The sequence below is a fragment of the Watersipora subatra genome, chromosome 3 (assembly GCF_963576615.1).
Source record: "Watersipora subatra chromosome 3, tzWatSuba1.1, whole genome shotgun sequence".
NCBI classification, from domain to species: Eukaryota; Metazoa; Bryozoa; class Gymnolaemata; order Cheilostomatida; family Watersiporidae; genus Watersipora; species Watersipora subatra.
In genome coordinates, this window is record NC_088710.1 from 41,922,425 (window position 1) to 41,948,730 (window position 26,306).

General features: G+C 35.7%; 2 protein-coding genes across 2 annotated transcripts in view; one reads left to right on the forward strand and one right to left on the reverse strand.

The window, feature by feature from the left end:
• Nucleotides 1-25,172, reverse strand: part of LOC137391342 (serine/threonine-protein kinase tousled-like 2) — a 59,400-nt gene extending 34,228 nt beyond the window's left edge. Inside the window, exons 1-6 of the mRNA XM_068077786.1 lie at nt 25,073-25,172; nt 14,240-14,371; nt 11,340-11,531; nt 4,180-4,242; nt 3,576-3,657; nt 3,196-3,248 (exon numbers count right to left, since the gene is read on the reverse strand). Of these exons, the coding sequence (XP_067933887.1) occupies nt 3,196-3,248; nt 3,576-3,657; nt 4,180-4,242; nt 11,340-11,531; nt 14,240-14,320 (471 nt within the window). The 5' untranslated portion in view covers nt 14,321-14,371; nt 25,073-25,172. The remainder of the gene's footprint in view (nt 1-3,195; nt 3,249-3,575; nt 3,658-4,179; nt 4,243-11,339; nt 11,532-14,239; nt 14,372-25,072) is intronic.
• A 53-nt stretch (nt 25,173-25,225) lies between these two features.
• LOC137391341 (ATP-dependent RNA helicase A-like) overlaps nt 25,226-26,306 on the forward strand; it is a 62,095-nt gene continuing 61,014 nt past the window's right edge. The window contains exon 1 of the mRNA XM_068077784.1: nt 25,226-25,343. The gene's annotated coding sequence lies outside the window, so the exon portion shown is untranslated. The remainder of the gene's footprint in view (nt 25,344-26,306) is intronic.

Sequence of the window (26,306 nt, forward strand, 5' to 3'; positions counted from 1 at the left end):
TTAAAGGCTCCAAAACAAACAGAAAATTGCAGCCACACGAGACCGCCGTAGTTTGGATTCCCTTTCCATAACGGCTCAAATGTGATGCGGTTGCGAGAGATGGTTTCTGTTTACACTTTCTTGCAACCTTATTCGTCGAAATATTTTCACAAATATACTTCACGCATTCAATAAAACTATGTCTATTGTTCTTACGCGTCTGTTTTATCGTCATCGTAATGCTGTCACTTTTAGCAGTGATATCTTATAACTTACCGTAAAAATTCGTTTAATTTTTTAGCCTTAGCTTGAAGGAGTACATATCATTGTCTGATAATCATGACGAGCCTGTTGGTCAATTGTGATAATCGAAAAGTGCTGCAAAAATTATTTGCGAAGTATTGGGTCACATGATCAGATTACGACTTGTCAATTAGACCAGGCCGAAACAAAACTGTAAAGTAGCGAGCATCTATATTTGATACGGGGTCTTCGGTAAAACCCGAAGCGTTTGTCATAAACTAGTGCTACGATAAGTTTTATATTGAGCTTGGTATTGGCCTTTCAAATCACGTGAGAACATAAGTGACAAGACAATAACCAAATTTCATGGCTACGTCATCGAAATAAAGAGATTCCAATCTACGGCGGCTTTTCGTTTTTGAGCTTTCAAGAGCTTGTAATCACTTTACCACACATTTGGCACCTACAAAACAACAGAGTAAAACATGGTGAATCTTTTCATATCAAATAACTGTAATGTGAATTTTGTTGCAAGTCAATCTTTAAGGAACTCTGTTGTTTAGTACCATTACAATAACGTAAGGAACCCTGGTGTTTAGTACCATTACAATAACTTAAGGAGCCCTGGTGTTTAGTACCATTACAATAACTTGAGGAACCCTGATGTTTAGTACCATTACAATAACTTGAGGAACCCTGGTGTTTAGTACCATTACAATAACTTAAGGAACCCTGGTGTTTAGTACCATTACAATAACTTAAGGAACCCTGGTGTTTAGTACCATTACAATAGCTTGAGGAACCCTGGTGTTTAGTACCATTACAATAACATAAGGAACCCTGGTGTTTAGTACCATTACAATAACTTAAGGAGCCCTGGTGTTTAGTACCATTACAATAACTTGAGGAACCCTGATGTTTAGTACCATTACAATAACTTGAGGAACCCTGGTGTTTAGTACCATTACAATAACTTAAGGAACCCTGGTGTTTAGTACCATTACAATAACTTAAGGAACCCTGGTGTTTAGTACCATTACAACAACTTGAGGAACCCTGGTGTTTAGTACCATTACAACAACTTAAGGAACCCTGGTGTTTAGTACCAATACAACAACCTTAAGGAACTCTGTTGTTTAGTACCACTACAATAACTTGAGGAACCCTGGTGTTTATTACCATTACAATAAATTGAGGAACCCTGGTGTTTAGCGCCATTACACTATGCAGATAATAACTAACCCATATAAAATGATTCCAAATTCTAGGTGCTTATTAAAAACACTCTTAGCGATGGCTTCAACTTAAAAGTGTTTCTTCAGTTATTAGATCCCTAGTGAAACAACATTTAGGACACATAGACTACCCAGCAAAGTTCTCACAAATGTTTTGACAAATTTTTAAGCAACGAAAAACCAACAAGAACATTAACCATTCACTTGTAGTATGCAATGGGCTATAATAGTTGAAAATAAGGCTACAAGGTGAAAGCCTTAGACTAAGAGGGCCACTCAAGACCTCTTACATCTGCCCAACCAGATGTTCCACTTAGTATTTATGTCATCAACACAGATAATAATGGATGTGCTTGCTTGTATAGACTGTTTTTAGTGGCAATTTTTAGATAGGATCAGATTAGGGATATTTCATCAAGCACAGATCTCTTATCAAGCTAGTTATGGGGAGTTAGACTGACAGCTCACTCAGAAATGGAACAAAGGTATGAATGATATAGTGGGAAAATTTAATTTCTAAGATATAAAGTGTTTAAACCAGGGCACTGCAACCTGCGGCTCCGAAGCCGAATGTGGCTCTTTCATCTCTTCGCTGCGACTCCCATTGACTTGAAGTTTTTTTCTTTTCCTTTTTTTACTATATGCCAAGTAACTTATAAAAATATAGAAGTTTTATCACTAGATTTTGTAATATAATTTAAAAATATGTAATTATGGTGATAAATCAAACATCGTCTTTTGTTATACGTCATTATTCATGCGCCAATATAACCGCCAGAATTACACAAGCCGGCACGACACTTCTTCATCTTTTTACCCCAGGTAGGCACAATGTATGGCGAATAGTAAGAAAAGAGGCAGAGGAAAATAGAACATTTAATCTTACGTGGGCTGATACGTTTGCTCTCACTGCTGATGAGACTGCTTCACCAGTTTGCTTAATATGTAATGAGAAATTTGCAGACAACAAAATATCAAATGTCGCAAGACACTTTCAGAATAAACACACAACCTTTGCTGAAAAATATCTAGAGGGAGATGAGAGAACAAAGGCCGCTTTGAAACTGATGCGTTAGGGTAATTTGAGCGAACATCATTTTAAGAAGTGGGTGAAGTTTGCAAAATTCACCTAAACATGCTAGTTGTGTGGCAGCTCCAGAAATAGTCAGACATGGAAAGCCGTTCACCGACAAAGAATATATAAAATAATCATTCATTAAGATTTCTGAGCACGGACTTGAAACATAAGACTGAAATTTTGCAGAAATCAGAGATATGCTTGTCTGTGGCGTCTTGTTAAAAGAAGGACTGAATTAAACATGAATTTTAATTTTTTTTAAAGTAACCTTAAAAACAACGTAATACTTTTACGTTACGTTCAAGTTATTATTAGCTATGTTGTTGTTCTTTGCAAGTGTAATTTAGTTTTCTAAGCAGTTAAATCATTATACATGCCACACCGTTTTGTTTTATGGTGTAAACATGGTATAAAAGCATTAAAAGCTAAACAAAAATGTTAAACGCAGTTGTTTTTAAGTTCAAATATTAAAGGGGGTTTGTGGCTCCCATTGCGGTCTTTCCTGCCGAAAATGGGTCCAAATGGCTATTTGAGGGGAAAAGGCTGCAGACTTCTGGTCTAGACTCATGTCATAAGACAGGACTAAAGACAAGACTAAACAACTTATGAATTTCACCAGCGACTCCTGAAACATGATAGACAACTCCTGTTAATACTCACCTTGAAATATTCGGGAAGCTTTTTTGAATGTGGGTCTGACTTGTTCGATTTGGCTACAACATTCAGTTTGAATGAGTACATATAGCTATATAGCTAGCTACAATACAACTAGTGACCACTGCTACAATACAACTAGTGACCACTTTTACAGTACAACTAGTGACCACTGATACAATACAACTAGTATAGACTTGCTATTCTGGCAGGAACAAAGTCTGTGTAGTGAAATATAGATGTAAACAATGTATGCTAAGGACACAGACTAAAACTAGGAATAACACATACAGAAAGCTAAGTGAACATAACAATAGCGACGTATCATGGAATAGGCCAGCTAATCAGCATACTTTGGCTTAGAATATCTGGAAGAAGTGGGTTACCTGAGTGATTGTCTCCATCTGAAACCGAAACAGGAGCTCTGCGTTTTCTTGGCTTCTTTTCAGCACTAGGAGGGCGTCGATCCTGTGAAGCAACAGTTGAGAGACATATTTTTCCCATCGCTCAACTACCTATCTCAATAAGACTTAAATATGTCATGCTTAATAGTGACCACTTTATTTTAGTACATTTAGCACATTTGCATCATCATGTAAATTACATGACTAAGAAGCCTACTGGTCCAACTGGAGAGAGCTTTAGCCCTAACATGAAGTTTAGAAACCCCTTACATGTATGTAACTGAACAAGGAGTGCATAAATAACGAAATCAAGACCACCAATATTGACAAGAAACAACCTTACCGCTGATACATGTGTCCTTTAAAAGTTTACAGATCTGATATATTCTAAGCTACCAGAGTATTAAATCATGACACATCCAACCAAATCAAAAAGATTTATGATATTCTCGACTCATAATGTATACCAAATAAACCAAGCAGACAGTAAGAGGAAGCCGAGCATAAGCCTATGACCCTTGAGAGAAAGATATTAGATAGATGAATAGATAAAGGAAGGGAAAATGTGTAGAAGAGCAACACATACCATAGCGACGGCTGGCAAGGCAATTGCAGTAGATATTGGAGTTGCTGCCTCATTAGCTGAAAACTAACCAAGGAGCAGACAACTACTATACAGTAAAATTCAACTAACGAGCTTAATGCGTTCTGGGACTGAGTTTGTATGTCAATTTATTCGCATGTTGGTGCAATTTATTTATATATAGAACAATTAAATATATATTGATTAGTTTCCATACTCTGAAAAAAAATAAACAAAAAACTTAAAACAAGATATTGTAACAGAAAAAACATGATGGTAATTGTCTTAACTTACCACATGCTTTAAAAAAGCAACAAATAAAAAATAATGCAAGAAAATGTGTTTAATTAAAATGTAAAATTAAATACATACAATAGCAGCTAACACTAGCATTTGCCAAAGAGGGAGAGATAAGTTATCCTTCATTACAACATTTGACTGTGATAAATTTGGATTCTGATGCGCAGACTTGAAAGCAAAATTTTATTGAAAACTTAACGTAATTAAAATTTCTTTGGGGTTCATAGTTATATATTTCTTCTCACGACTTAGCTAGTTTTTCCTTAGTTTGGCTTTCAAGATCAGCCGGTCATTTTAAGAGAAACCTATTTAAGGACGTTTGCCTTTGTTGCCCTTCAACATGTTGCGAGAAAGACAAACACCGGTGTTGTCAAAAAGGGCGAATGCATGACCACTAGTCAACTTGTCCGATTGTCTATTTTTGTAGTCTTGATAGTAATAGTAGAGTTGCCCCGATTTTGGTATCGGAATCGGTGCCGATATAATAATAATGGCATGCTTCTGTCATGTAGTGACAATACTTGGTAGTGTTCTCCAGTAGAGAAACACACCGCCAGGACTAGGTTTTTATAAGCTACCTTGGGTGGTCCTAACACTTATCAAGGGCTTCTTCAGGAACTGTTAGATAAACCTGAAGGGATACATTTTTGCAACACGTCCAGTCTGACAGAGCCAGGTAGCCATTTCACTTGTCCAATGTGCGAAGGACAGAGGTGGATCTTTAACGTGCCCACGTTGTCAGTGTGGTACACGGGACCTCCAAGTTAAGGCCTAGATCCGAAAGACCCAGCAATTTAGGGTTGAAAGCTTGCTGAGAGCTTTTTGTCAGATCGGCATTAAGCAGGGCTCGAACCACCAACCCCATGGTTGATAGTCAAAGATGATACCACTACCCTGACACCCGGTGAGGGTGGCTTAGTGGCATCATCTTTGACTGTTAACCTTGGGGTTGGTGGTTCGAGCCCTGCTTAATGCCAATCTGGGTGATAAGAGTGTCTTGACACCCATATCGGTGTCAAGTATCTGAATCGGTATCGGCCGATCTTTTCTTAAAAAATCTGAACCTTCTGATACTTTTTACAGATCAACCTTTTAGCAGAAAACTGTATTTTAGCCTGCAATACTAATAAAAAATCATCAGCTGTAAGCTTCTTACTTTTACTTAATGAATTTCAGGCCTGCCACACAATTTATTTCATGTCTATAGCCTGATCAACACAGCGAAGGAAACTTTTTAACCAAAACGTAAACAAAAAGTGTGGTATTTCCCAATTACAGCGATACGATTTATTGCAGCCAATCACGGACAAGATAACAAAGGTGGGAGACAAAAATGTGTAATATTTCTATTTACTAGCATTACGAAAGTAATTTAAACAGTCGATGCATAAAGTTATCTATCACTCTCTTGATCTTAACGATACAATGTATCGTTTGTATTGTACAAAAAACGGTAACCCCAGTGGCTTATCAGTATTTAGCCTGTCCTCCAACATCTGCGACAAGTGAGTCCCTCCTTCAGTACGCTTGGCTACATTGATAGTGATGGAAGAAAGAGACGTCTTACTGAGAGAATTGAATCACTAGCGGTAATTAAAAGAAACATTGATTTGCTCTAAACTTGTACAGGAGCAGCAGTTTATCCAGCAACAGAAGAGGGATTTCGTTATCACAAAGAAAACTGTACCACTAACAATAATTACCTTAATTTACAAATTACAAGAAACAGACTGTTTTGTTACTACATGCACGGTATGTCAGTATGTGAATATGTATTGATATTTTCCATAAATACAAACAAATAAATACATTAATATTTATGTTTTCTTTGCATTATGATTGTATTTGCATAATAAAATGAACAACTATCTATGCAACACAAAAGATCTGAATTGGTATTTGAATCGGATTATTTTTCAATTAGGATCGGTATATTGGATTGGTATCTGAATCGGCTGGTGAATTTAGAATCGGGGCATCTCTACTTGATAGATAGCACCGGCATTTTCACGAAGTGTCAAATGAGTTGCGCTGTCACCGGCTAATTGTTTGTCTTTTATCCAAAGCATAAGCAGTCTCTCTAAAGATTGCTATGCCGTTTGGAAACCATGGTTAGTCCTTTTGCAGGCTTAATACCCTTAATATTATCCTTCTGTTTGATAATTGTGTATATTGTGGATGTATTTTAATGCTGGGAACAAGTACTTTATGACCAACGAGTTTAGACTCGTCTACTTCCGTTCGAGTTTTTCGAGTATCGGGTAGATGGTAGCGCTTGGCACGAGTACTTCTTGGCCAACGGGTTTTTCGGGTATCGGGTTTGTTGATACGGGTTTATGTCTAAAATTTCCAAATACCAGACATATTCTAAAATTTACACTGCAATTATAATTCTATTCAATTGATTTATTGTCTTTTACTATTTTCTAACCACCGATATTTGTGCTCAGTCTCAACCCTTTGAAGTTTAAACACCAACTGTCGGTTTTCAGGCATTGCGCAGGGTGTCGGATTCTCTATCGTTGGAATTCCGGCATTCACATAGCTTTGTTTACAAAAGCCATTTCCAAGTAACAGTGTAAACCAATCAAATTAATTTTTGCAAAAGATATTATACCAGAAATTTCACTTCCATTTGTAGCAGTTTTCAAATATCTTTAACTACTTCCTTTTAATAACAAATTTTATTTGAACGATATTGCGAAAAAATCAACACGACTCGTTTGTTGGTAGGCCATAAATGATTGTGATGCAAATAAAGAATTCTATAATACTAATTATATTTTTCCAGTATATTTGGAGTCAGAAAATAACGATGAACATGTGCTCAATGAATATGATGATATTGTAAATGTTTAATCGTACAAAATCGTACAAACCTTTATAATTTTAGCCCAAATAATGGTAAAGTACTGTTTTTTTCTGTTTGATGACATTTGCTGTGGGTTGCCCGACTTTTTTATTATTGTTTTACCAAATATCATTGTACTATGAGCACGTTCAGATATATATATATATATAATACAAGTTTAATAACATCGGATCGTTGGACAGATTCCAAGGGTTACTGACGCGCATTGACAAAAAGGCCAGGGTTCAAATGGTTAACAGGCAGGTTAACAGGCAGGTTTTCAAACACTGTTTAGAGCACAGGGCGTAATAGACCGAGTTTATGTCCACTCTACTCGACGGATCCGTGTACCAAAACTCGAACTCGCGAGTTTGATTCTGAACCCGCAAGATTGAAATGATCAGAATCTCTATTACCCGAGACTCGAGAGACGATAAACTCGCGCATTCAATGAGTTTTATTACCCTTTCCTAGCACTGATGTATTTCTGTCATCTTGGTGAGCCACCTCACACACGTGTACACCTTTCTCGTATTTTTCAATAGTTTCACATTTAACCCTTTTGCATGCATAGCGACATTATTGTCGTTTCACGATACTGACGCCAATGGGCAGAGCGACTATTATGTCGCCACACGAATGTTTTTAATAAATTGATTTTTGGTTAGCTTATTGCCTTTTTTATGTAATTTTTTTACTAATAGTAAACTACAATATATCGGTCTCTTTTAGCAACAGATAATTAGCCGTTTTGAGAAGAAAAAAACCAATCGTTTTTGCAATACAGACGGTTCCCTACTTACGAACATTCGAGTTATGAACAACGGTACATACGAACGTATGTACCGTTGTTCGTAACTCGAATAACTTTTGAGTTATTTGTTTGAACTTTACATACGTATTGTAAAGGGATTTGCCGGCCTTCACTTGGCACGATCTCTACTAATAAATAAAGAGAAGAGAGTGCCTGTAGTTTCATTTAGCTTTTAATTAGCGAAGAAAATTTCACTAGCCGAGGAGCGTACGGCTATCTGCTCTGCTCAACTAAATGAGCGCACTCATTTATATACAATAACATCAACCGTTCCGGCTAACGGCAAGAAACGGTAAGAACACCGGCTAACAAGGTGAATAAATAGGACCGCTAGTGTGTTGGTATGACAACAATATAAGTGACGATAAGTCATAGTGTTATGACAGTATATCAGATATAACAATAGCATAACGAGTGAAACAATGATATAATAAACGGACAACACATTCAAAAAATAAGACAACGATAAGTGATGGCATAACGATTAAAACAACAATATATTAAAAAGGACAAGACATACAATAAATAAGAAATGCAGTGTCATGGCCCAGCGTCCACCAAAGTATTATCTCCATTTTATTAAATTTTTTTCCAGTACAAACCAATACAGGTTACTTATACAAGCCTTAAACATACTTATATAAACCTTCAATATACTTATAAAGACCCTAAACATAAATTATAATACAAAATATAGCACTGAAGCAACCTACGAACAAATTCACCTTACGAACAATCGTTCGGAATGTAACTCGTTCGTAGGTTGGGAACCCTCTGTACTAAACGAACGAAAAAATACGAAGTAAAAACGTATTTGAATAAAATGGAGATTTTTATTTGTAGCTTGTTTATGCTTCTGTTACTGCTTTCTGAATATTTTTCCAGAGTGCAACAAATTTCTTTTACTGTCATGGCTATGGCTTTTACTGTCCAAAGGCTTATAGGCAAAGCTATAGAGGAACAATAATAAGCACATGATGTCAAGACTGCAGTGTAGGCCTCTGCAAGGGCAAATGCTTCCAAAATTACTATAGCTAGAGAAACACTTATATAAGAATTTGACTTATGTTTATTTGTATTTACCTGTATAATAAAAACATAATACGCGTATACAATATCATAAATAAAAGTGTATCAATGTTTTTAAATCAATTTGTGAAAAATTAATCTGCCCAGGGGTTCTCAAATAGCCCAAAAAACTTGACTGCGAAAGATTAATATCAATTTTTATCATTCGCTTTTTCTTTACATTATCCTTCATTGTATTGGTTAATTTTCAGTCTACGCACAGACTTTTAATTCACATGATTTTGCACTAAAAATGCGCACAAAAAACATGATGCATAAGTATAATCTGAGCAGTTAAAAAATACAGAGTGATGCTGTTCTCATAAAACGCCTCCGACATACTTGGCCACTGACCCGCGTGCTCGTATCTCAAACATTGCTGAATTTAACTGCTAAAACTTGCTCAAAAGCTTACTCGTATCTCAAGTTTTTCGCATGTTGGGGCACTCGTAAGTTGAAGTATGACTGTAATAGTAAACAGACCCATTTTCAAGAGAAACCTTTTTCTTATAGTGTGCCCTCGCCATTCAATTTTAATTCGTTTCAGGGTTGGCATCATATACCGAAAATGTCGTATAGAGGGGTATAGAAACCCAGTAATTATACAATGCAAACATGCCCTGATAAAATTATACATTTTTAAATATAGTAACAAAATAGTATGTTAGCCTTAGTAACTATACAGTAACTTTAGTGTATTTAGTGGTTATGATATGCAATAAAATGTAACACTACAATGTTCTTTTGTGCAGTGCATAAAGGCGTATGTGCAGTAGCAGCAGTAAGTATCGTAGGGAGTTCCTACCTTCGAGACAAACGTTTAACGTAAACTTTGAATTTATATGTAACTGAATTTAGCTTACTTAAACACACACTGAAAGGTAAGTTTTAGTAAATGTATGTATTTTTAACTATTGTAATGAACTTCAACATTGTCATCGTGAAACTTTTACCACCTATCAGTTTCCGACTCTTTTACTATAACTTTTAGCCGACCTCATTAAAACCTTTGTCAATCTAATTCAATAAATAAGAGAGCCTAAGCAATGCCATGCTCGTAATGAAGTGGATTTTATTAGCAGATTAAGGAAAGTTGTCTCATCCCTGATACTCTGTTCGAAGGAATTGCAATTGCAACTCCAACTTTGCAACTGATTTTTGAAAGAAAATATTGCATACTACTTTTCACAGGAATGCTGAACTGAGAGAAATCGGTCATCATATCTCTTTCAGATGTTGTGAGAAGGTTTCCGGCGAACAGCATATCAGCATCGTTGATATTTCGAAGTAATAAGCAGACTGACAGCCAAATTTAAGATTTGAGCAAAATATTTGTTGAATTCATATGGCGAAATAAGATTCGTATGTACAATGAGGACGAAAAACCATCTTGTTCCACTTCGTAACGCGAAAAATCGTATAACAGAGAAATCGTATCCTGAGGGTGCACTGTATAGTCCTACTGATCCCACCCTAGCAACATTTTCGTTAAAAGGGGCATGCACCAAAGGGCATAAGAATTTTTTAGAACAAGTCACATGGCTAACACGAGCTCAAATGAAAAGTATCTACAGAATACTCAGGAAATGATTAATTTTAAACTCTGTTTATGGATGAGATTCTAGAATCTTCAGATGAATTTGCTGCTGAGCATTGCATAAAAATAATCACCCAGCAGCACCTCCAGACTCTGAATCAATTACAAAGAACAACGTGTTAACACTTGTCATGCTGCTTGCGCAGAAGAACACAAGAAGCTTCGTGTACAGTCAAACCTCGATTTACAATCACTACTACACATGAATTTTTCCACATACATGCAAAGCAATTTACAACACAACTTCAAAATATTTTAACACATTAAAATTTTGTAAATAAAAAACATTGGTAGCAGATAAAAATAATTTCCCAATCACAAACTATCAATGTAAATAAACAATACAAACAATTCTTAATTAATTTTTTTTAATGATCACATATAATTGGACTTTTACGTCTGGTTTTTTTGCATTGTTAATATAATGTATTTGTTTTAATGCTGGATGTGATCGCTGAGGGGGGGAGAGAGGGGGGGGGGTATCGCTGAGGGGGGGGGGTATATCATTGGTTTTGGTCTCTGAAAACACTTACAATGGAGAGCCCTTCTCGAGAGCCCTCTCCAGAACTTGCACTTCCCCTGCTGTTAGCGCTAGCGTGTGATTGACTGGCTAGCATGTTGTTACCGTTGCTAGAGTCAACAAAGGTTGCTGTCGCAGCATTAGAGGCCATTGAAGAGAATGGCCCAGTACTCGTGGGCCGACTTGTAGTTGGAGGAAGCATATCCTAAAACCATAACAAGGATACTGCCCAATACTTCCTATAATGCCAACTGAATGCACAATTTAAGTACATGTATGTACATGTATTATGTTCACAGACCTACCGTATACAGGTCCATCTGTCAAAACCAACTGACAACATGAACTATAATTCACTTTTATTAGTTCAAAATGTGCCTAAGTAATAAGCTTAATAGACAAAGTGGCCTTGAATGACACGGTTTACAATCAACTAAATCTGTATAGCAAATGAGCAAAAGCAAAGGGTTATAAGTGTGACATGAGATTTACAAAGGCTACACAAATTTAATATCTGCCTTTCTTTGGTCTGCTCTTTACTTGCACCGAGGTACTATCAAATACTGTATCAAATACAGTCCAACTTTGCTTCACAAATGTCTATGATCTTTGTGACGTCAAAGTTGAAAAAATGCACTTCCCACCCGAGCCTACCCTACTAATAGAGTGTTTATGAGAAATTCAATATACATGTACTTTATATATTACCTGTTCTTTAGATATACAGTGTATGATGTAACATAATGTTATACTGTGTAAAATAGCGTTTTTCAGTCAAGGAAAGAATCAAAGTCATCCCACGACCAAACAAGAGCAAAGCGATTGATTGGGAGGTTTATGATAAATGCACATGTGCACACAACTCCCGAAAAATTATCCGTTAACGGCCGTCACCAAACCCTTGTAACGAAATCCTATCAACAAATATAACTATTTTTCAGTAAAGTCGTTTAAGTATAATAATGATACAAAACGCATATAAACCTATTTAAATATGTTACCAAGCCTTTGAAAGGTTACTGCAAATTCCTAAAACTAACCCATCTGATCAATTCTGCCAGAAATCGCCACAAAACGCTTGAACAGCTTGGTTTATTAATAGTTTCGACCGATCTACGAAACGCCAATAAAGCCGTACGACAGATAGTAGAACTATTTAGCAGTGCGCAATTCAGCACGAGAAAAACGTGCTCATTTCACCAGTTTATGGCATTGTTTAATTGCCAAGAAGGTTTGTGTACTGTTTGAGGCGTAGACCGATTTACAGGTACGAAAATGTGGTACACAGTTTATCAGCCTACGCTTTTGTCCAATTACCGAAGGTTTTTCAAATTATCTAGAACATCAGCCAGATTTCTTTACATCTTATATACAAGGTAGGGCGTTACTACAACGCCCTTTTATGACAAGAATATTTCCTTATTTCACTCCAGTTTGCATAAAACTTCCGGACGCGTAAATACCAACGCTTGCTTTCTGTTACATATCGCTGTCAAAACCATTCTACATTCACAACACAACCAACTTTCAAACTGTATTTTACACATCAGCTTGCCGTTTAACTTTTAATATTGTATTTCAGAGATATAATAAACATATTTCTTTATCGTTGGCATTGTTGTTGTTAGTTAAATTACGTACAGTAGGTTAGGTCTAAAGCTTGAATTAATATTTATTTTATTATTGTAAAACATAAGTTTGAGATAGTTAAATATTTATTTTATTAATATTTATTTCTGTTACATATCGTTGTCAAAACCGTTCTGCATTCAAGACAACCAACTTTTAAACTGTATATTACAATATATTTTACTTTTAATATTGCATTTCAGAGATATAATAAACATATTTCATTATTGCTGTTGTTAGTTTAATTACTTACAGTAGTTTAGGTCTACAGCTTGAATTAATGTTTATTTTAACCAACAACCAACTTTCAAATTGTGTATATTACACGGCAGCTTGCCATTTTACTTTTAACATCGCATTTCAATATAATAAGAGATATAATAAATATATTTCATTATTGCTGTTGTTAGTTAAATTATGTACAGTAGTTTAGGTCTACAGCTTTAATTAATATTTATTTTATTATTGTAAAACATAAGTTTGAGATAGTTAAATATTTATTTTTATTAATATTTATTTCTGTTATATATTGCTGTCAAAACCGTTCTACATTCAACACAACCAACTTTCAAACTGTATATTACAATATATTTTACTTTTAATATTGCATTTCAGAGATATAATAAACATAATTCATTATTGCTGTTGTTAGTTAAATTACGTACAGTAGTTTAGGTCTACAGCTTTACAGTCTACAGGTCTAAGTCTCATTTACATTATACTCTGTCAATTCCTGCTGAGAACTACTTTTTCAACAACCAACAGTACCCTTTCTTTTTTCCATTATTACTTTGGCCATGGGCTGTATGACAATGGAATTTCTAGTTTACATTATCTGTAATCCAAATATTCCCTTGTTGAACAGTCTTCTGGAACAAATTGAGGTCAAAAACTGAGTTGGAACAGTGCTGCCAACTACAGGCTACATTTTGCTAATGCCTACTGAATGCTTTGTAAAGGCATATCGGCAGACAGGCTTAAAAATTAACTGATTTTGTTTCCATATTTCTAGTCAAACTCGAAAAGTGGAGATGGAGCATGTGTGGTTTTTGTAGCACTTGAACAAGTTTGATAAAAACAAAAGTAAAATCTGCACTTTTCAGTAGAATGTAATTCATTTTCATTATTTACTGAAATTACATTTCAGTAAAATCAAACTGTGTTGACTTTTGAGGTATTGCACATATTGATAGGCAGCAGTGCACTTGAACACCATCAAAAATCTTTTTTAAGAACTTAAGATAGAGTTATATACTATAGGTATTGTAGGTAACATTGCCTTACCTGTCCCGTTTTATTGTGTATAAGAAATCTTGCCTCAAATAACTCCTTTTTTCGAGGATCAAGCTGTGACAAATGATCCATTGATATTTTTTGCTTGGGTCAACTGTTGGTTGCAGCATACAGTAGAGACTCCTATAATAGATCCTATATGATAATACTAGCTGTGCCACCCGGCGTTGCTAGTGTAATAGAAGAGTCTTTGGACAGAAATTTGATTTTTATGTAACATATAACAACATTTTTCATTCAAACTTTCAAAGTACATATCATGAGAGAAGTGTTTTGTGTAGTTGAAATAAATTAAGAGAAAAATAAAAACAACTGTAAAGGTTTTAAAACTCTGTCAAACAACTGTACCTTTCAAGCTAGTAGCCTGGCATATTGCCAATGGAAAACCCCACTAAGCTAGTTAATAAGGTTAGGCTTCCAATGACGGTAAGCCATGACTTTGAGTCTGCATTGTTGTCCAGCTCAGCTGTTCTAATAATAGCTATAGCCAGATTTCTGATGACACACGGACGGACTTTGAGAGATATATATAGATTTAGTTTAGTTTTATTGTAGACATCTAAAATATTTGTTATTAGTTTTACTTGGCAAAATAAACTGCGATGCCTAGAAAAAACAGAATAGACTTTGAAGTCTAGAAAAAATAAGCAAATTGTTGTAAATAAACGTCGAAGATGTGCGCACCCAATCAGTTTTTTGTAACAATTACCACAATCATGGTCTATAAACACCAGTGAGATTGATCATAAAAAGGAGAAAATTTGTCGATGCAAACCGACAATACTGCATTACTCTACAGCACACAAATTAAAAAGTTAGGTTTTCTTTTGTAAGTATTCTTTTTTGTATGGACAAAGGGGTAAGTTTTGATAGCTCTTGCAGTGGAGGCATTTGCAAAGGCAATTTACATTTTACTCTTCGTATAATGTAAAATCTCTATAACGTAAACATTCCTGGAACAGATTATTTGCTTTACAAGCGCCTACTGTATATGGGAATAATATAAAACACTAAAAGTCGTGTGTACACATGTACAAATCTTGACGAACATGTAAGAAAAGTGGATAATTATATTTTAGACTCAAATTTAATACTCTGTCTAGTATGGCCAAGTCTAAAAAATTTGCAACATACAGTCCAAGCTGTCTAACACACTAACAATAATTTGTGGAAAGGTGATGATGCATTAGACTACCTTTATAGACCAAACAGATTGGGTACACTTGCGCTGCCAAGTGCCAAGAATAAAATATTGCTCACTACCAATTCAATGGTTAGAACAAGCTATTAACTCTTTCGCTACCGAAGTTATTTCTAGCTTTGCCCAAATTTAATTGGCACAAATGTTAACATAACATCACTAATTTTGTGATAACCTGAGGAAGAATGAAGACATCTACTTGATTTAGAAAAAAAATGTAAATTAACTTCATTCATAAACGGTAAAATCTTTATTACAAACTTTACCAACAATATTTTGCCAGCGATTTCAATAGTAGTATTTTGACTGTCACCATGATATTTTAAGATGAAATACATGCACTAAAAGAATTAGAATCACTCGATATATAGTTACTGGAGTCATAATGGCCAAGAATGTTAGAAGCTTCTACAGCTGAAGAGATCGCGGTATTTTCTTTTGTCCGTGCTTTTTCCGCGGTGAACTTTCTGTTTGATAATCAGTGAGCTGCTAGTGAGAGGCCTGCTAATTAGTCTACATCGTTAGCAACAAGCTTGTTTTCATAGAGACTGGATCTTATTGGTCTATCTGAAGCGAAAGCTGAATAATTATAAATAAACTAATGCACTGTATAAAAACCGATGTACCGGCTTCCGGCCACAAAGAGAAGACAACCTGAGCCGATATAACGGCTTAAGGTAGTGAAAGAGTTAAGAATAATGCGGGCAATAACGCGCAGCTACGTAACCAGCAGTGAGTGTCAGTTATTTTTATATCAACTATTGATGTGATTAGAGAACATCAAGGTCTACAGGAAGCCTTTTAAAAACTGTTACAGCTATCTTTTTGATGTTGAACTTGGTCATAACAACTGCAATCACAACGCGGTTGTGTATAGTTTTACTGGTCTCGAGATACTAATTTATCTAAATTGAATTTTATATGTGACCTGGAATGTTTATTGCATTGACACTTATTGTAATGTCTCACCATGACAGAAAACCCTTTTCAGTTGAATTGTTCACATATCACTTGACTTGCTAATAAATTTGAGTAATAGAAGATTGATAAATATGCAAGGATGCTACTCCATAGAATTTCAGTAGTTAAAATAGTTTTCGATTCAAAGTAATGAAATGATTGTTCATTTAGCTATAAGTACACAATATCTGGTGGTACATGGTAAATGGTTCAATCAGCCACTGTGCATTGGTACTTTCGTTGTTTACCTTTTTTATAATAAAGTCTCACTAAATCTACAACCCATACGATGATCTTGACACCAAAAAGATACCTTGGTGTCTCCTAGGTAGATTAGGAGACACCAAGGTATCTCCTAATCAATCTACCTAGTGTCCTAAAATACCTTTACCTCCCATTTACCCAGCGTCCCAATATTGCGTTCTAAGGTACCCAGTTTCCAAAAATACCTTCACCTCGTAATTTATCTCATGTACCATTATACATGTACTTCCCAATCCACGTGGTGTCCCACTACACCCTTCACTACACCTTTGCTTCACTTCTCCAAATCCATATGTATAAACAACTACAATATTACCTTGGGACAACGCCAATAAATTGGTGTCACATTTGAAGATATTTTTCACTAAATGCTTGAAAAAATTGATAATTAAGGCAGTTTATATTGATCTTCACAAATTGATAAGAATAACTTGATTTACTATAAACATAATACTTATAGGCAGTATACTGTAGAACTGCTAAAGTACCGATTTTCTCAAGTGAACACCGAGCTTTGAACTTAATCTTGATGTTAGTGATAATTAACTTGCTTCCCAAAAAACAATGTCAATCATTGGTAGCCTAATGTTTTCTATGATTTGCAATGCATAATATTGTAGCTAAGATGTTTGTCTCAATGAATTTAGTATACAATTGAAACTTTACAAGTTTACAATCACGCTGACCACAGTTGGAAAAACTCACTATTTTTTTCTGAGACAATGATTTTTTGATTTCGTTCAATTTTATTGAGGGTGGTTTTGGATTGCAATGCATGTTTTTGCTCATAAAAATTTTTCGCGAATTGAATTGCACATTAGAATGCTGGTGGACGCAACTTTTAATATTAACTGGTTTATTAAACTTGAAGGTTGACTTACAATACAATTCCCAATATGACAGCTATTTGGTAGCAAAAGATTCACCATGTCTTACTCTGCTGTGTTGTTGGTGCAAAATATGTGGAAATGTGACTACAAGCTCTTGAGAGCTAAAAACGAACAGTTGATCGCAGCCATCACAAAAACGCTGTAGTTTGTAATCTCTTTATTTCGATAACATACTCAACCATTGTGGTTATTGTGTTGACACGTAATGTTATCATTGATGTTATCACGTAAAATCAAATGCCAATAAAAGGCTCAATATAAAACTTCTCATAGCACTAGTTTATGACAAACACTTCGGGTTCTACCCGAAAGCCAGTATCAAATATAGATACTCGCTACTTTACAGTTTCGTTTCAGCTTGGTCTAACCATCTAATCGTAATCTGATCATGTGACCCATACTTCCTGCCAAATGGCGTGAACAATTTCTGCTGTATTTTCGGACTATCACATGTGACCAACAGACTCATGTTTATTAGAGGATGATATGCACTCCTTGAGGCTAAGGTTAAAAAATAGAACAAATTTTTACGGTAGGTTTTGAGATATCAGTGCTCAAAGTGGCAGCATTACAATGATGATGGAATAGACGGGTAAGGACAATAGACATGGTTTTATTGGACGCGTGAAGCATATTTGTGAAAATATTTCGACGAATGAGGTTGCATGAAAGTGTAAACAGAAGCCATCGTGTTCAACTACATCCCATTTGAGCCATTTTGGAAAGGGATTCTAATCAACGGCGTTTTCGTGACGGCTGCGATTAAACTATTCATTTTTAGCTCTCTTGAGCTTGTAATCACATTTCCACATATTTTGCACCCACAACACAGCAGAGTAAGACATGGTGAATTTTTTTAGTTACCAAATAGCTGTCATAATGTGAATTTTATTGTAAGTCAACCTTTAATCAAAGAGTAACATACAAACTCTGTTTGAACAGTCTTGTATTTTTACATTTAACCGTTAAGTGAAACAAAAATGTAGAATAGCTACTAGTTCTACACAATGTACAAACAACAGTACAAACAACAGCTTATGACAGCAGACACTTGAACATTTTAAGTACCTTCTTTGGTGTAATCAAATGTGTTGATCATGTGAAAAATAAATATGAGCTATCCGGACTTTTTAACACCTAAATGGTTTATGATGCTCAAACGAAAAAAACCACAAATAGGGAAGATCAAATGTACTAGTTAAAGATCCTACTTCATATTTACCGTAAAACCTCTATTTGAATGCCACTCTTATTTTAACGCCACCTTCATTTGAACACCACCTTTATTTTAATGCCATCTCCATTTGACCACTACTATAGGAGATGGATTGAAAAATAGAGTGCCACCCTTTTATTCAACGTACCTCTACTTAACTACTACTTTGATCTTTATGAACCCATGATAGCGAGTGATCAGTAAAAAGTGTCCACAAAATAGTACTAGTAGTGACTCGGTTACATCGATACTATTAAATATTTCATAGTCGCTGTTCATAATTAAGTCCGCTTTCGAACTCCAAAACTTTACGATTTTGACTTTAAAACTTTGAAAGCAACTCCATCGAATTAATTAATAACTGTATCAGGCTAATAGTAATTCATTGTTTAATGCGGCCTTCATATGTAAAAAACAAGTGGGTTTTTTACAATAAAAGTAATTACGATGGAATCTGCACTTTCTTAAACTAAACCTCACGGTCAACAAGTACAAGCTAGACGCTAACTAATATCGACTAGTTAAGCGGTGAAGAAGAGTTGTGGTCAAAAGACAATGTGGAAGATATTGATCACACAGAAGATGAAATACAAGTAGGTAAAAATGAAAGCAACAATCAGAACACAACTGGTTGAGCGAATACGCAAACATTTTGTTTCACAAATGTTAATTTTTTTTCTGCATGTTTTATAAACATGGTTTGTTTGTGTCACTTGTTCTCGAATATATATATATATATATTTGTAGCATTCAATAGATTATTATTATATAACTTATAAACTTGCAGATTTATAGCATATTATTTGATAACATCATTGTGAGTATCTAAACTCGGCTTACAATGGATAGATGCCCATAACTCCTTTTCTATTACACATCAAAAGGCTGTTTTGGCTCCAAGCGGTAGCAAACATCTATGAGTGCAATGAGAATTTATGCAACATTGTTAAATGTAGTTATAACAGAAAAGTATGCCTTAAATTTAAAATAACGAAATAAAAACTTGAAGGCTCCAATAATTGCAATGCAGGTTATAAGATCATCATAGGTTAATCACAAGCAATTATATGTATATGAACTGGTTGAGATATTTCTCAGCTTCCCAATACATATGTAGAGATTTACGACAAGTTGGAGGTAAGCAATAGCAGATTTCTTAAATCTAAAAGAATTAATGTCGCTCCGCCCGATGGAGAGTGTAAAATATAAGCACCATTCGCTTCGCTTGTAAAAGGGTTAAATTTATCTTTCCAAAATTTGAAGAGCTTTTAAAAAAATGCAAGGCCACCCTCTATTTGAATGTCACCACTACTAAAATGCCAATATAAGGGTTGAAAATACTGCTTTGAAATTTATCAAACTCAAAAGGTTCTTCTGTAACATTGTGCTTGATGAGAAATCACTCAGCTCCATGACAGTTGCCAATTCATGACTGAGGTGTGTATACAGATTGATTGAACACGATTTTTAGTTAAAAACACTGATTTTCTTTACCAGTTTATAAAAAACTTATGATTTTCTTCGCACAACCATAATAATTTGTATCATTTGAGTTTACCATGTCATCCTTAAACTTGGCATATAAAATTGACTTGATTATGAAATTTGAGAAAATATGACACTCAACATCCCAAGGAGCCATTGGCATGTTTCACACATACGATGTCTGAAATTTTTCAAAACAGTGCAGTCATGCAATTCAGTGTATGTGTAAAAAGTTATCATTCACATTCTCTTTTAGTGTTCAAATAATAGTGCACCATACAGTGCACCCTCAGTTTTACAGTGTTCTAACAATAGTGCACCATACAGTGCACCCTCAGTTTTACAGTGTTCAAACAATAGTGCACCATACAGTGCACCCTCAGTTTTACAGTGTTCAAATAATAGTACACTATACAGTGCACCCTCAGTTTTACAGTGTTCAAATAATAGTACACCATACAGTGCACCCTCAGTTTTACAGTGCTCAAATAATAGTGCACCATACAGTGCACCCTCAGTTTTACAGTGTTCAAACAATAGTGCACCATACAGTGCACCCTCAGTTTTACAGTGTTCAAATAATAGTGCACCATACAGTGCACCCTCAGTTTTACAGTGTTCAAATAACAGTGCACCATACAGTGCACCCTCAGTTTTACAGTGTTCAAATAATAGTGCACCATACAGTGCACCCTCAGTTTTACAGTGCTCAAATAACGGTGCACCATACAGTGCACCCTCAGTTTTACAGTGTTCAAATAATAGTGCACCATACAGTGCACCCTCAGTTTTACAGTGTTCAAATAATAGTGCACCATACAGAGCACCCTCAGTTTTACAGTGTTCAAATAATAGTACACTATACAGTGCACCCTCAGTTTTACAGTGTTCAAATAATAGTGCACCATACAGTGCACCCTCAGTTTTACAGTGTTCAAACAATAGTGCACCATACAGTGCACCCTCAGTTTTACAGTGTTCAAATAATAGTGCACCATACAGTGCACCCTCAGTTTTACAGTGTTCAAATAATAGTGCACCATACAGTGCACCCTCAGTTTTACAGTGCTCAAATAACGGTGCACCATACAGTGCACCCTCAGTTTTACAGTGTTCAAATAATAGTGCACCATACAGTGCACCCTCAGTTTTACAGTGTTCAAACAATAGTGCACCATACAGTGCACCCTCAGTTTTACAGTGTTCAAATAATAGTACACTATACAGTGCACCCTCAGTTTTACAGTGTTCAAATAATAGTACACCATACAGTGCACCCTCAGTTTTACAGTGCTCAAATAATAGTGCACCATACAGTGCACCCTCAGTTTTACAGTGTTCAAACAATAGTACACTATACAGTGCACCCTCAGTTTTACAGTGTTCGAATAACGGTGCACCATACAGTGCACCCTCAGTTTTACAGTGTTCAAATAATAGTGCACCATACAGTGCACCCTCAGTTTTACAGTGTTCAAACAATAGTGCACCATACAGTGCACCCTCAGTTTTACAGTGTTCAAATAATAGTGCACCATACAGTGCACCCTCAGTTTTACAGTGCTCAAATAACGGTGCACCATACAGTGCACCCTCAGTTTTACAGTGTTCAAATAATAGTGCACCATACAGTGCACCCTTAGTTTTACAGTGTTCAAATAATAGTACACCATACAGTGCACCCTCAGTTTTACAGTGTTCAAATAATAGTGCACCATACAGAGCACCCTCAGTTTTACAGTGTTCAAATAATAGTGCACCATACAGAGCACCCTCAGTTTTACAGTGTTCAAATAATAGTACACCATACAGTGCACCCTCAGTTTTACAGTGTTCGAATAATAGTGCACCATACAGTGCACCCTCAGTTTTACAGTGTTCAAATAATAGTGCACCATACAGTGCACCCTCAGTTTTACAGTGTTCAAATAACAGTGCACCATACAGTGCACCCTCAGTTTTACAGTGTTCAAATAATAGTGCACCATACAGTGCACCCTCAGTTTTACAGTGTTCAAATAATAGTACACCATACAGAGCACCCTCAGTTTTACAGTGTTCAAATAATAGTACACCATACAGTGCACCCTCAGTTTTACAGTGTTCAAATAATAGTGCACCATACCGTGCACCCTCAGTTTTACAGTGTTCAAATAATAGTGCACCATACAGTGCACCCTCAGTTTTACAGTGTTCAAACAATAGTACACAGTGCACTCTCAGGATACGATGTTAAACCGTTCCAGGGTAGGCATTGTAAGGTAAAAAAAACCAGATTGCATTATATATTTACTACTATCTGCATTACCCGTGTTCGGGAACAGATTTACGTAAAGCAATAGTTTTATTGAGAGTTGTCTTTCATAATGTAAAACAACTCCAAATATGCAATCTTGGAATATTGCAAAGAAAGCCATAGAGTTGTAATTATTACGTCATTTTGGGGTGAAAATGGCAAACCATGAATAGGTTATGAGGCGCACTAACCGGAGATTCTCGTTAATGCGCCCTAGATACCTAGTAGCGGCTAATAGTCCAAAAAGTACGGTACCCTATAAAGCGGACAGACAGATAGACAGACAACGATTGCCGTTTATAAAGTAGATGGTATAAAAACCATAGTAAATATATAATGCAAACATCCCAGGTAAAAATAATCAGAATTTTATATAAATACTGTACATATTAAAATTAGTAACCAAATAGTATGTTAGCTTTGGTAACTATAGTTACCGACAGTAACACGAGTATATTTAGTGGTCGTGATTGCGATGCGCTATGTGGAATACGTACTTTTGAGAGTTCTTACTTTCAAGACAGATGTACATACAACATAAACTCTGATTACACTTTAAATAGGTTTAGCTTACTAAACACACACTTGAAGCTATGTTTTAGTATGTATTTTTAACCATTTTACTGAATTTCAACTTTTTATTAATAAAATTGTATCGCTTATCAGTTTCTGGTTTTGTATTCAATATAATTTTACGGAGTCTCATTATAACCTTTATAAACCTAAGACAGCAAAAAAGTCTGAACGATGCTGTATTCGTAATGAAGTGAATTTTTGTTAGAAGGTTAATAGAAGTTATCTAACCTTCCGTTTAAAGGATCACAACTCCAACTTTGTTTCTGGTTTTAAAAGGAAACTATGACCGTTTTACACACAGAACTGCTGAACTGAGAGAAATCTGTCATCGTGTTTCTTTCAGGAGTTGTGAGAATGTTTTTAGTGAACAAAATTTCGGTGACTTTGTTACTTTGACATACGTAATAAGTACACCGACTGCCAAATTCTAACTCGGCCAAAAATTTTGTTGAATTTGTATGATGAAATATGATTTGTATGGGGAGGTGAAAAAATCGTCTATCAGGTAATCCATACCCTGAGGGTGCACTGTACTTGGGAATTTCCTTTTTTTGTTTAAACTGATGTATTCCAAAAAGGCTGGTGTGGGTGGTATACTAGCCAAGGAGATGGCAACACTTTCTATAAAATTAAGGTATATCGTAATAGAGCTCCGCGACACATCAGCGGATTATTTCCTTTAGAAATCTACCAAACTGTATGAAATTGATCGCTACGAGAAAAATAGAAATGATAGCACACAATCTTAGAAATTCAGGCATATAACACCAAAGCAATTACTGTAGTATTGTTACCTGTAGTATTAATAACCCTAGTATTATTATAGCCAGCCCAGTTCCACTACAATTACAACTTGGGCATGCTGACTGATATTTTACTTCTAGCGATGAAAATTATCAAGACTATGTTCCCTGAATAACCAAGTAATGCAATGCTTGAAAACCACAGTAGCCTACCTCTATTTATGTAATAACCAACAATATGACAGAGCAAATTCACGGCTTCCACTAAAAACCACCGAAAAAATTCACTAAGCTCTGTCTTGCCACACTCCGTGAGAAAATTAGTAAAGGTTGGTTTAGAACTAATAGCGCTCTTGGCTGTGACTCTCACCAGCTAAGGTAATTTTTGAGTTTTGACAGCTGCAGCCTCTTACTCTCGTTTTGCCTATCAGAGCAGCTAATTTTTCATGCTAAAAACAGAGCTAACAAACTTGCTTTTTATTACAAACACTAGGCGGTAAATGTGAAACAATTCCAAAAGGTGTGTGCGAATTATAGTATAATGATATACTTACATTAATTACTTAAACCTAGCAAATCGTTATCGCATTGTTATTATTGATTAGTGTACAACTGCAATTAGGAGTAACAGACCTCTGGTATTATACGGTCTATCGATAAGAACAAAATCGGCAAGTTTAGTTGGCAAATCAAATGTAAAATAATGTATTTGACAGTTGTCGAAGGCTTAAGATTTCACTACCACAAACCTATCTAGCAGATCTGTTTATGATACTTTTAACACGAAACTCCATAACCATTGTAGTGCAATTTCACTGCAGTAATTACACACATCGCATATATTAGCACTATTTAAAATGACATTCGAATCAACTCTTTTAGAAAGCGTATGCAGAGAAGCCAAATTATCGTTGGAGTTTTACGGGTCATGATTTAAACGTATAATTGAGCTCTCAGAAAATTACTATGAGTTTTTGAGTATTATAACAAGGCATAGACAGACATCCATATGAGCAATAATTAACGGCTGATTAGTAATTGCATCGCTCGTCAAGAAACATTGATGCTGTAGTATTCAATAGCTTACTTCTCGAATCTTGGAGAATGCGAAGTTATCCACATGACAATATCCACATGACCATCAAATAGGAAACAATATACATACATCTAATGTTTTATGGTGTACTACATACCTATATGCAAAAAATATCAACCCTCAAGTTAGCAAAATCCTAAAAATAAGATGGTAATTGTCCATATTTGCAGTTATGGAAGAAAAGTTGATTATAGCAGATCTCGCATGTACCGTGCATCAGCGCGACTTTGTTCCCGCGAGTTGTCACTTCATTCATTGTTTACGGCGGGTTTCCTTTCCGTCTCAACAAATCAGCTAATTTGCATTCCTATTTCCGCCTCATTATTTTGCGAATCATTTTTTCTGTCCATTTTATGATCTACTACTGAGTAAGTAATAATGCAGTACATTAATTTGAATAGTGGCGTGCTAATAATGCAATATATCAACAAACATCAATAATGAAAAAAAATTTATATAGTCATACTTTTACATCTGGATCTGGATGATGTTTAGTCCCCAGAGCCTCATTAGAAGCAAGAGAGGGACCCTCCGATCACTAGGTCTTTTTTTGTTAGTCCGCTACAATCTCCCCAGTGCGGATCTCCCGAGATGTCCTGAGGATGAATCCCTGCAAAAACTGACCAGAGTCACAGGAGAGGCCGTTTAGATTGTTAGAACGTGTGGTCATGTAGTGAGTAGATGCGTTCATTTCGGTCAGTGTGTCATGGATGGATGGAAACGTATCTTTGTTTGATACGATATTAATGTACAAAGACAATCTCTGTTGCTGTCTTCTGTGTTTTAAAGACTTTAAGCCACACATGAATTTTTCATCTGAGACGGACACCTCTCTGCCTTTAATATCTTTAATGAACCTCACAGCTACACATGCTCACATGCTACAACAATAAAAGGACATATCGCGCAAGATCGAGCTAGGCAATCCACCATATGTGCGCTCTTCTGCTTTTATGCAATTATGCTTTTATGCAAGCTTTTATGAATACCTCTGAGATGATAGGACGCTCTAAAGCACTAGGTGCAAGTGGAATGGCTTATGAGGAAAATATTGTGCAACAGCTTCATTACATTTTTACAGCGCTTAGCTGTTCAGTGATTATGCAGTTTATGGTAGTACTCTCATGTCACGTATAGTTCTGGTTAAAAACCTGCTGTGAATTATACTGGAGGTTGCACATATTGAAGTGGGTTTCTCACAGCTAGCTGAGTGTGTGACTATCGTTGCTCTAGATCTGTTTTTGATTATTTCTTCTTAACTTGAAGAGAGAACACTATGTCGATCCAATGACATACAGCCCCCCATATGGGGGAGGGGGGCTGTATATCAT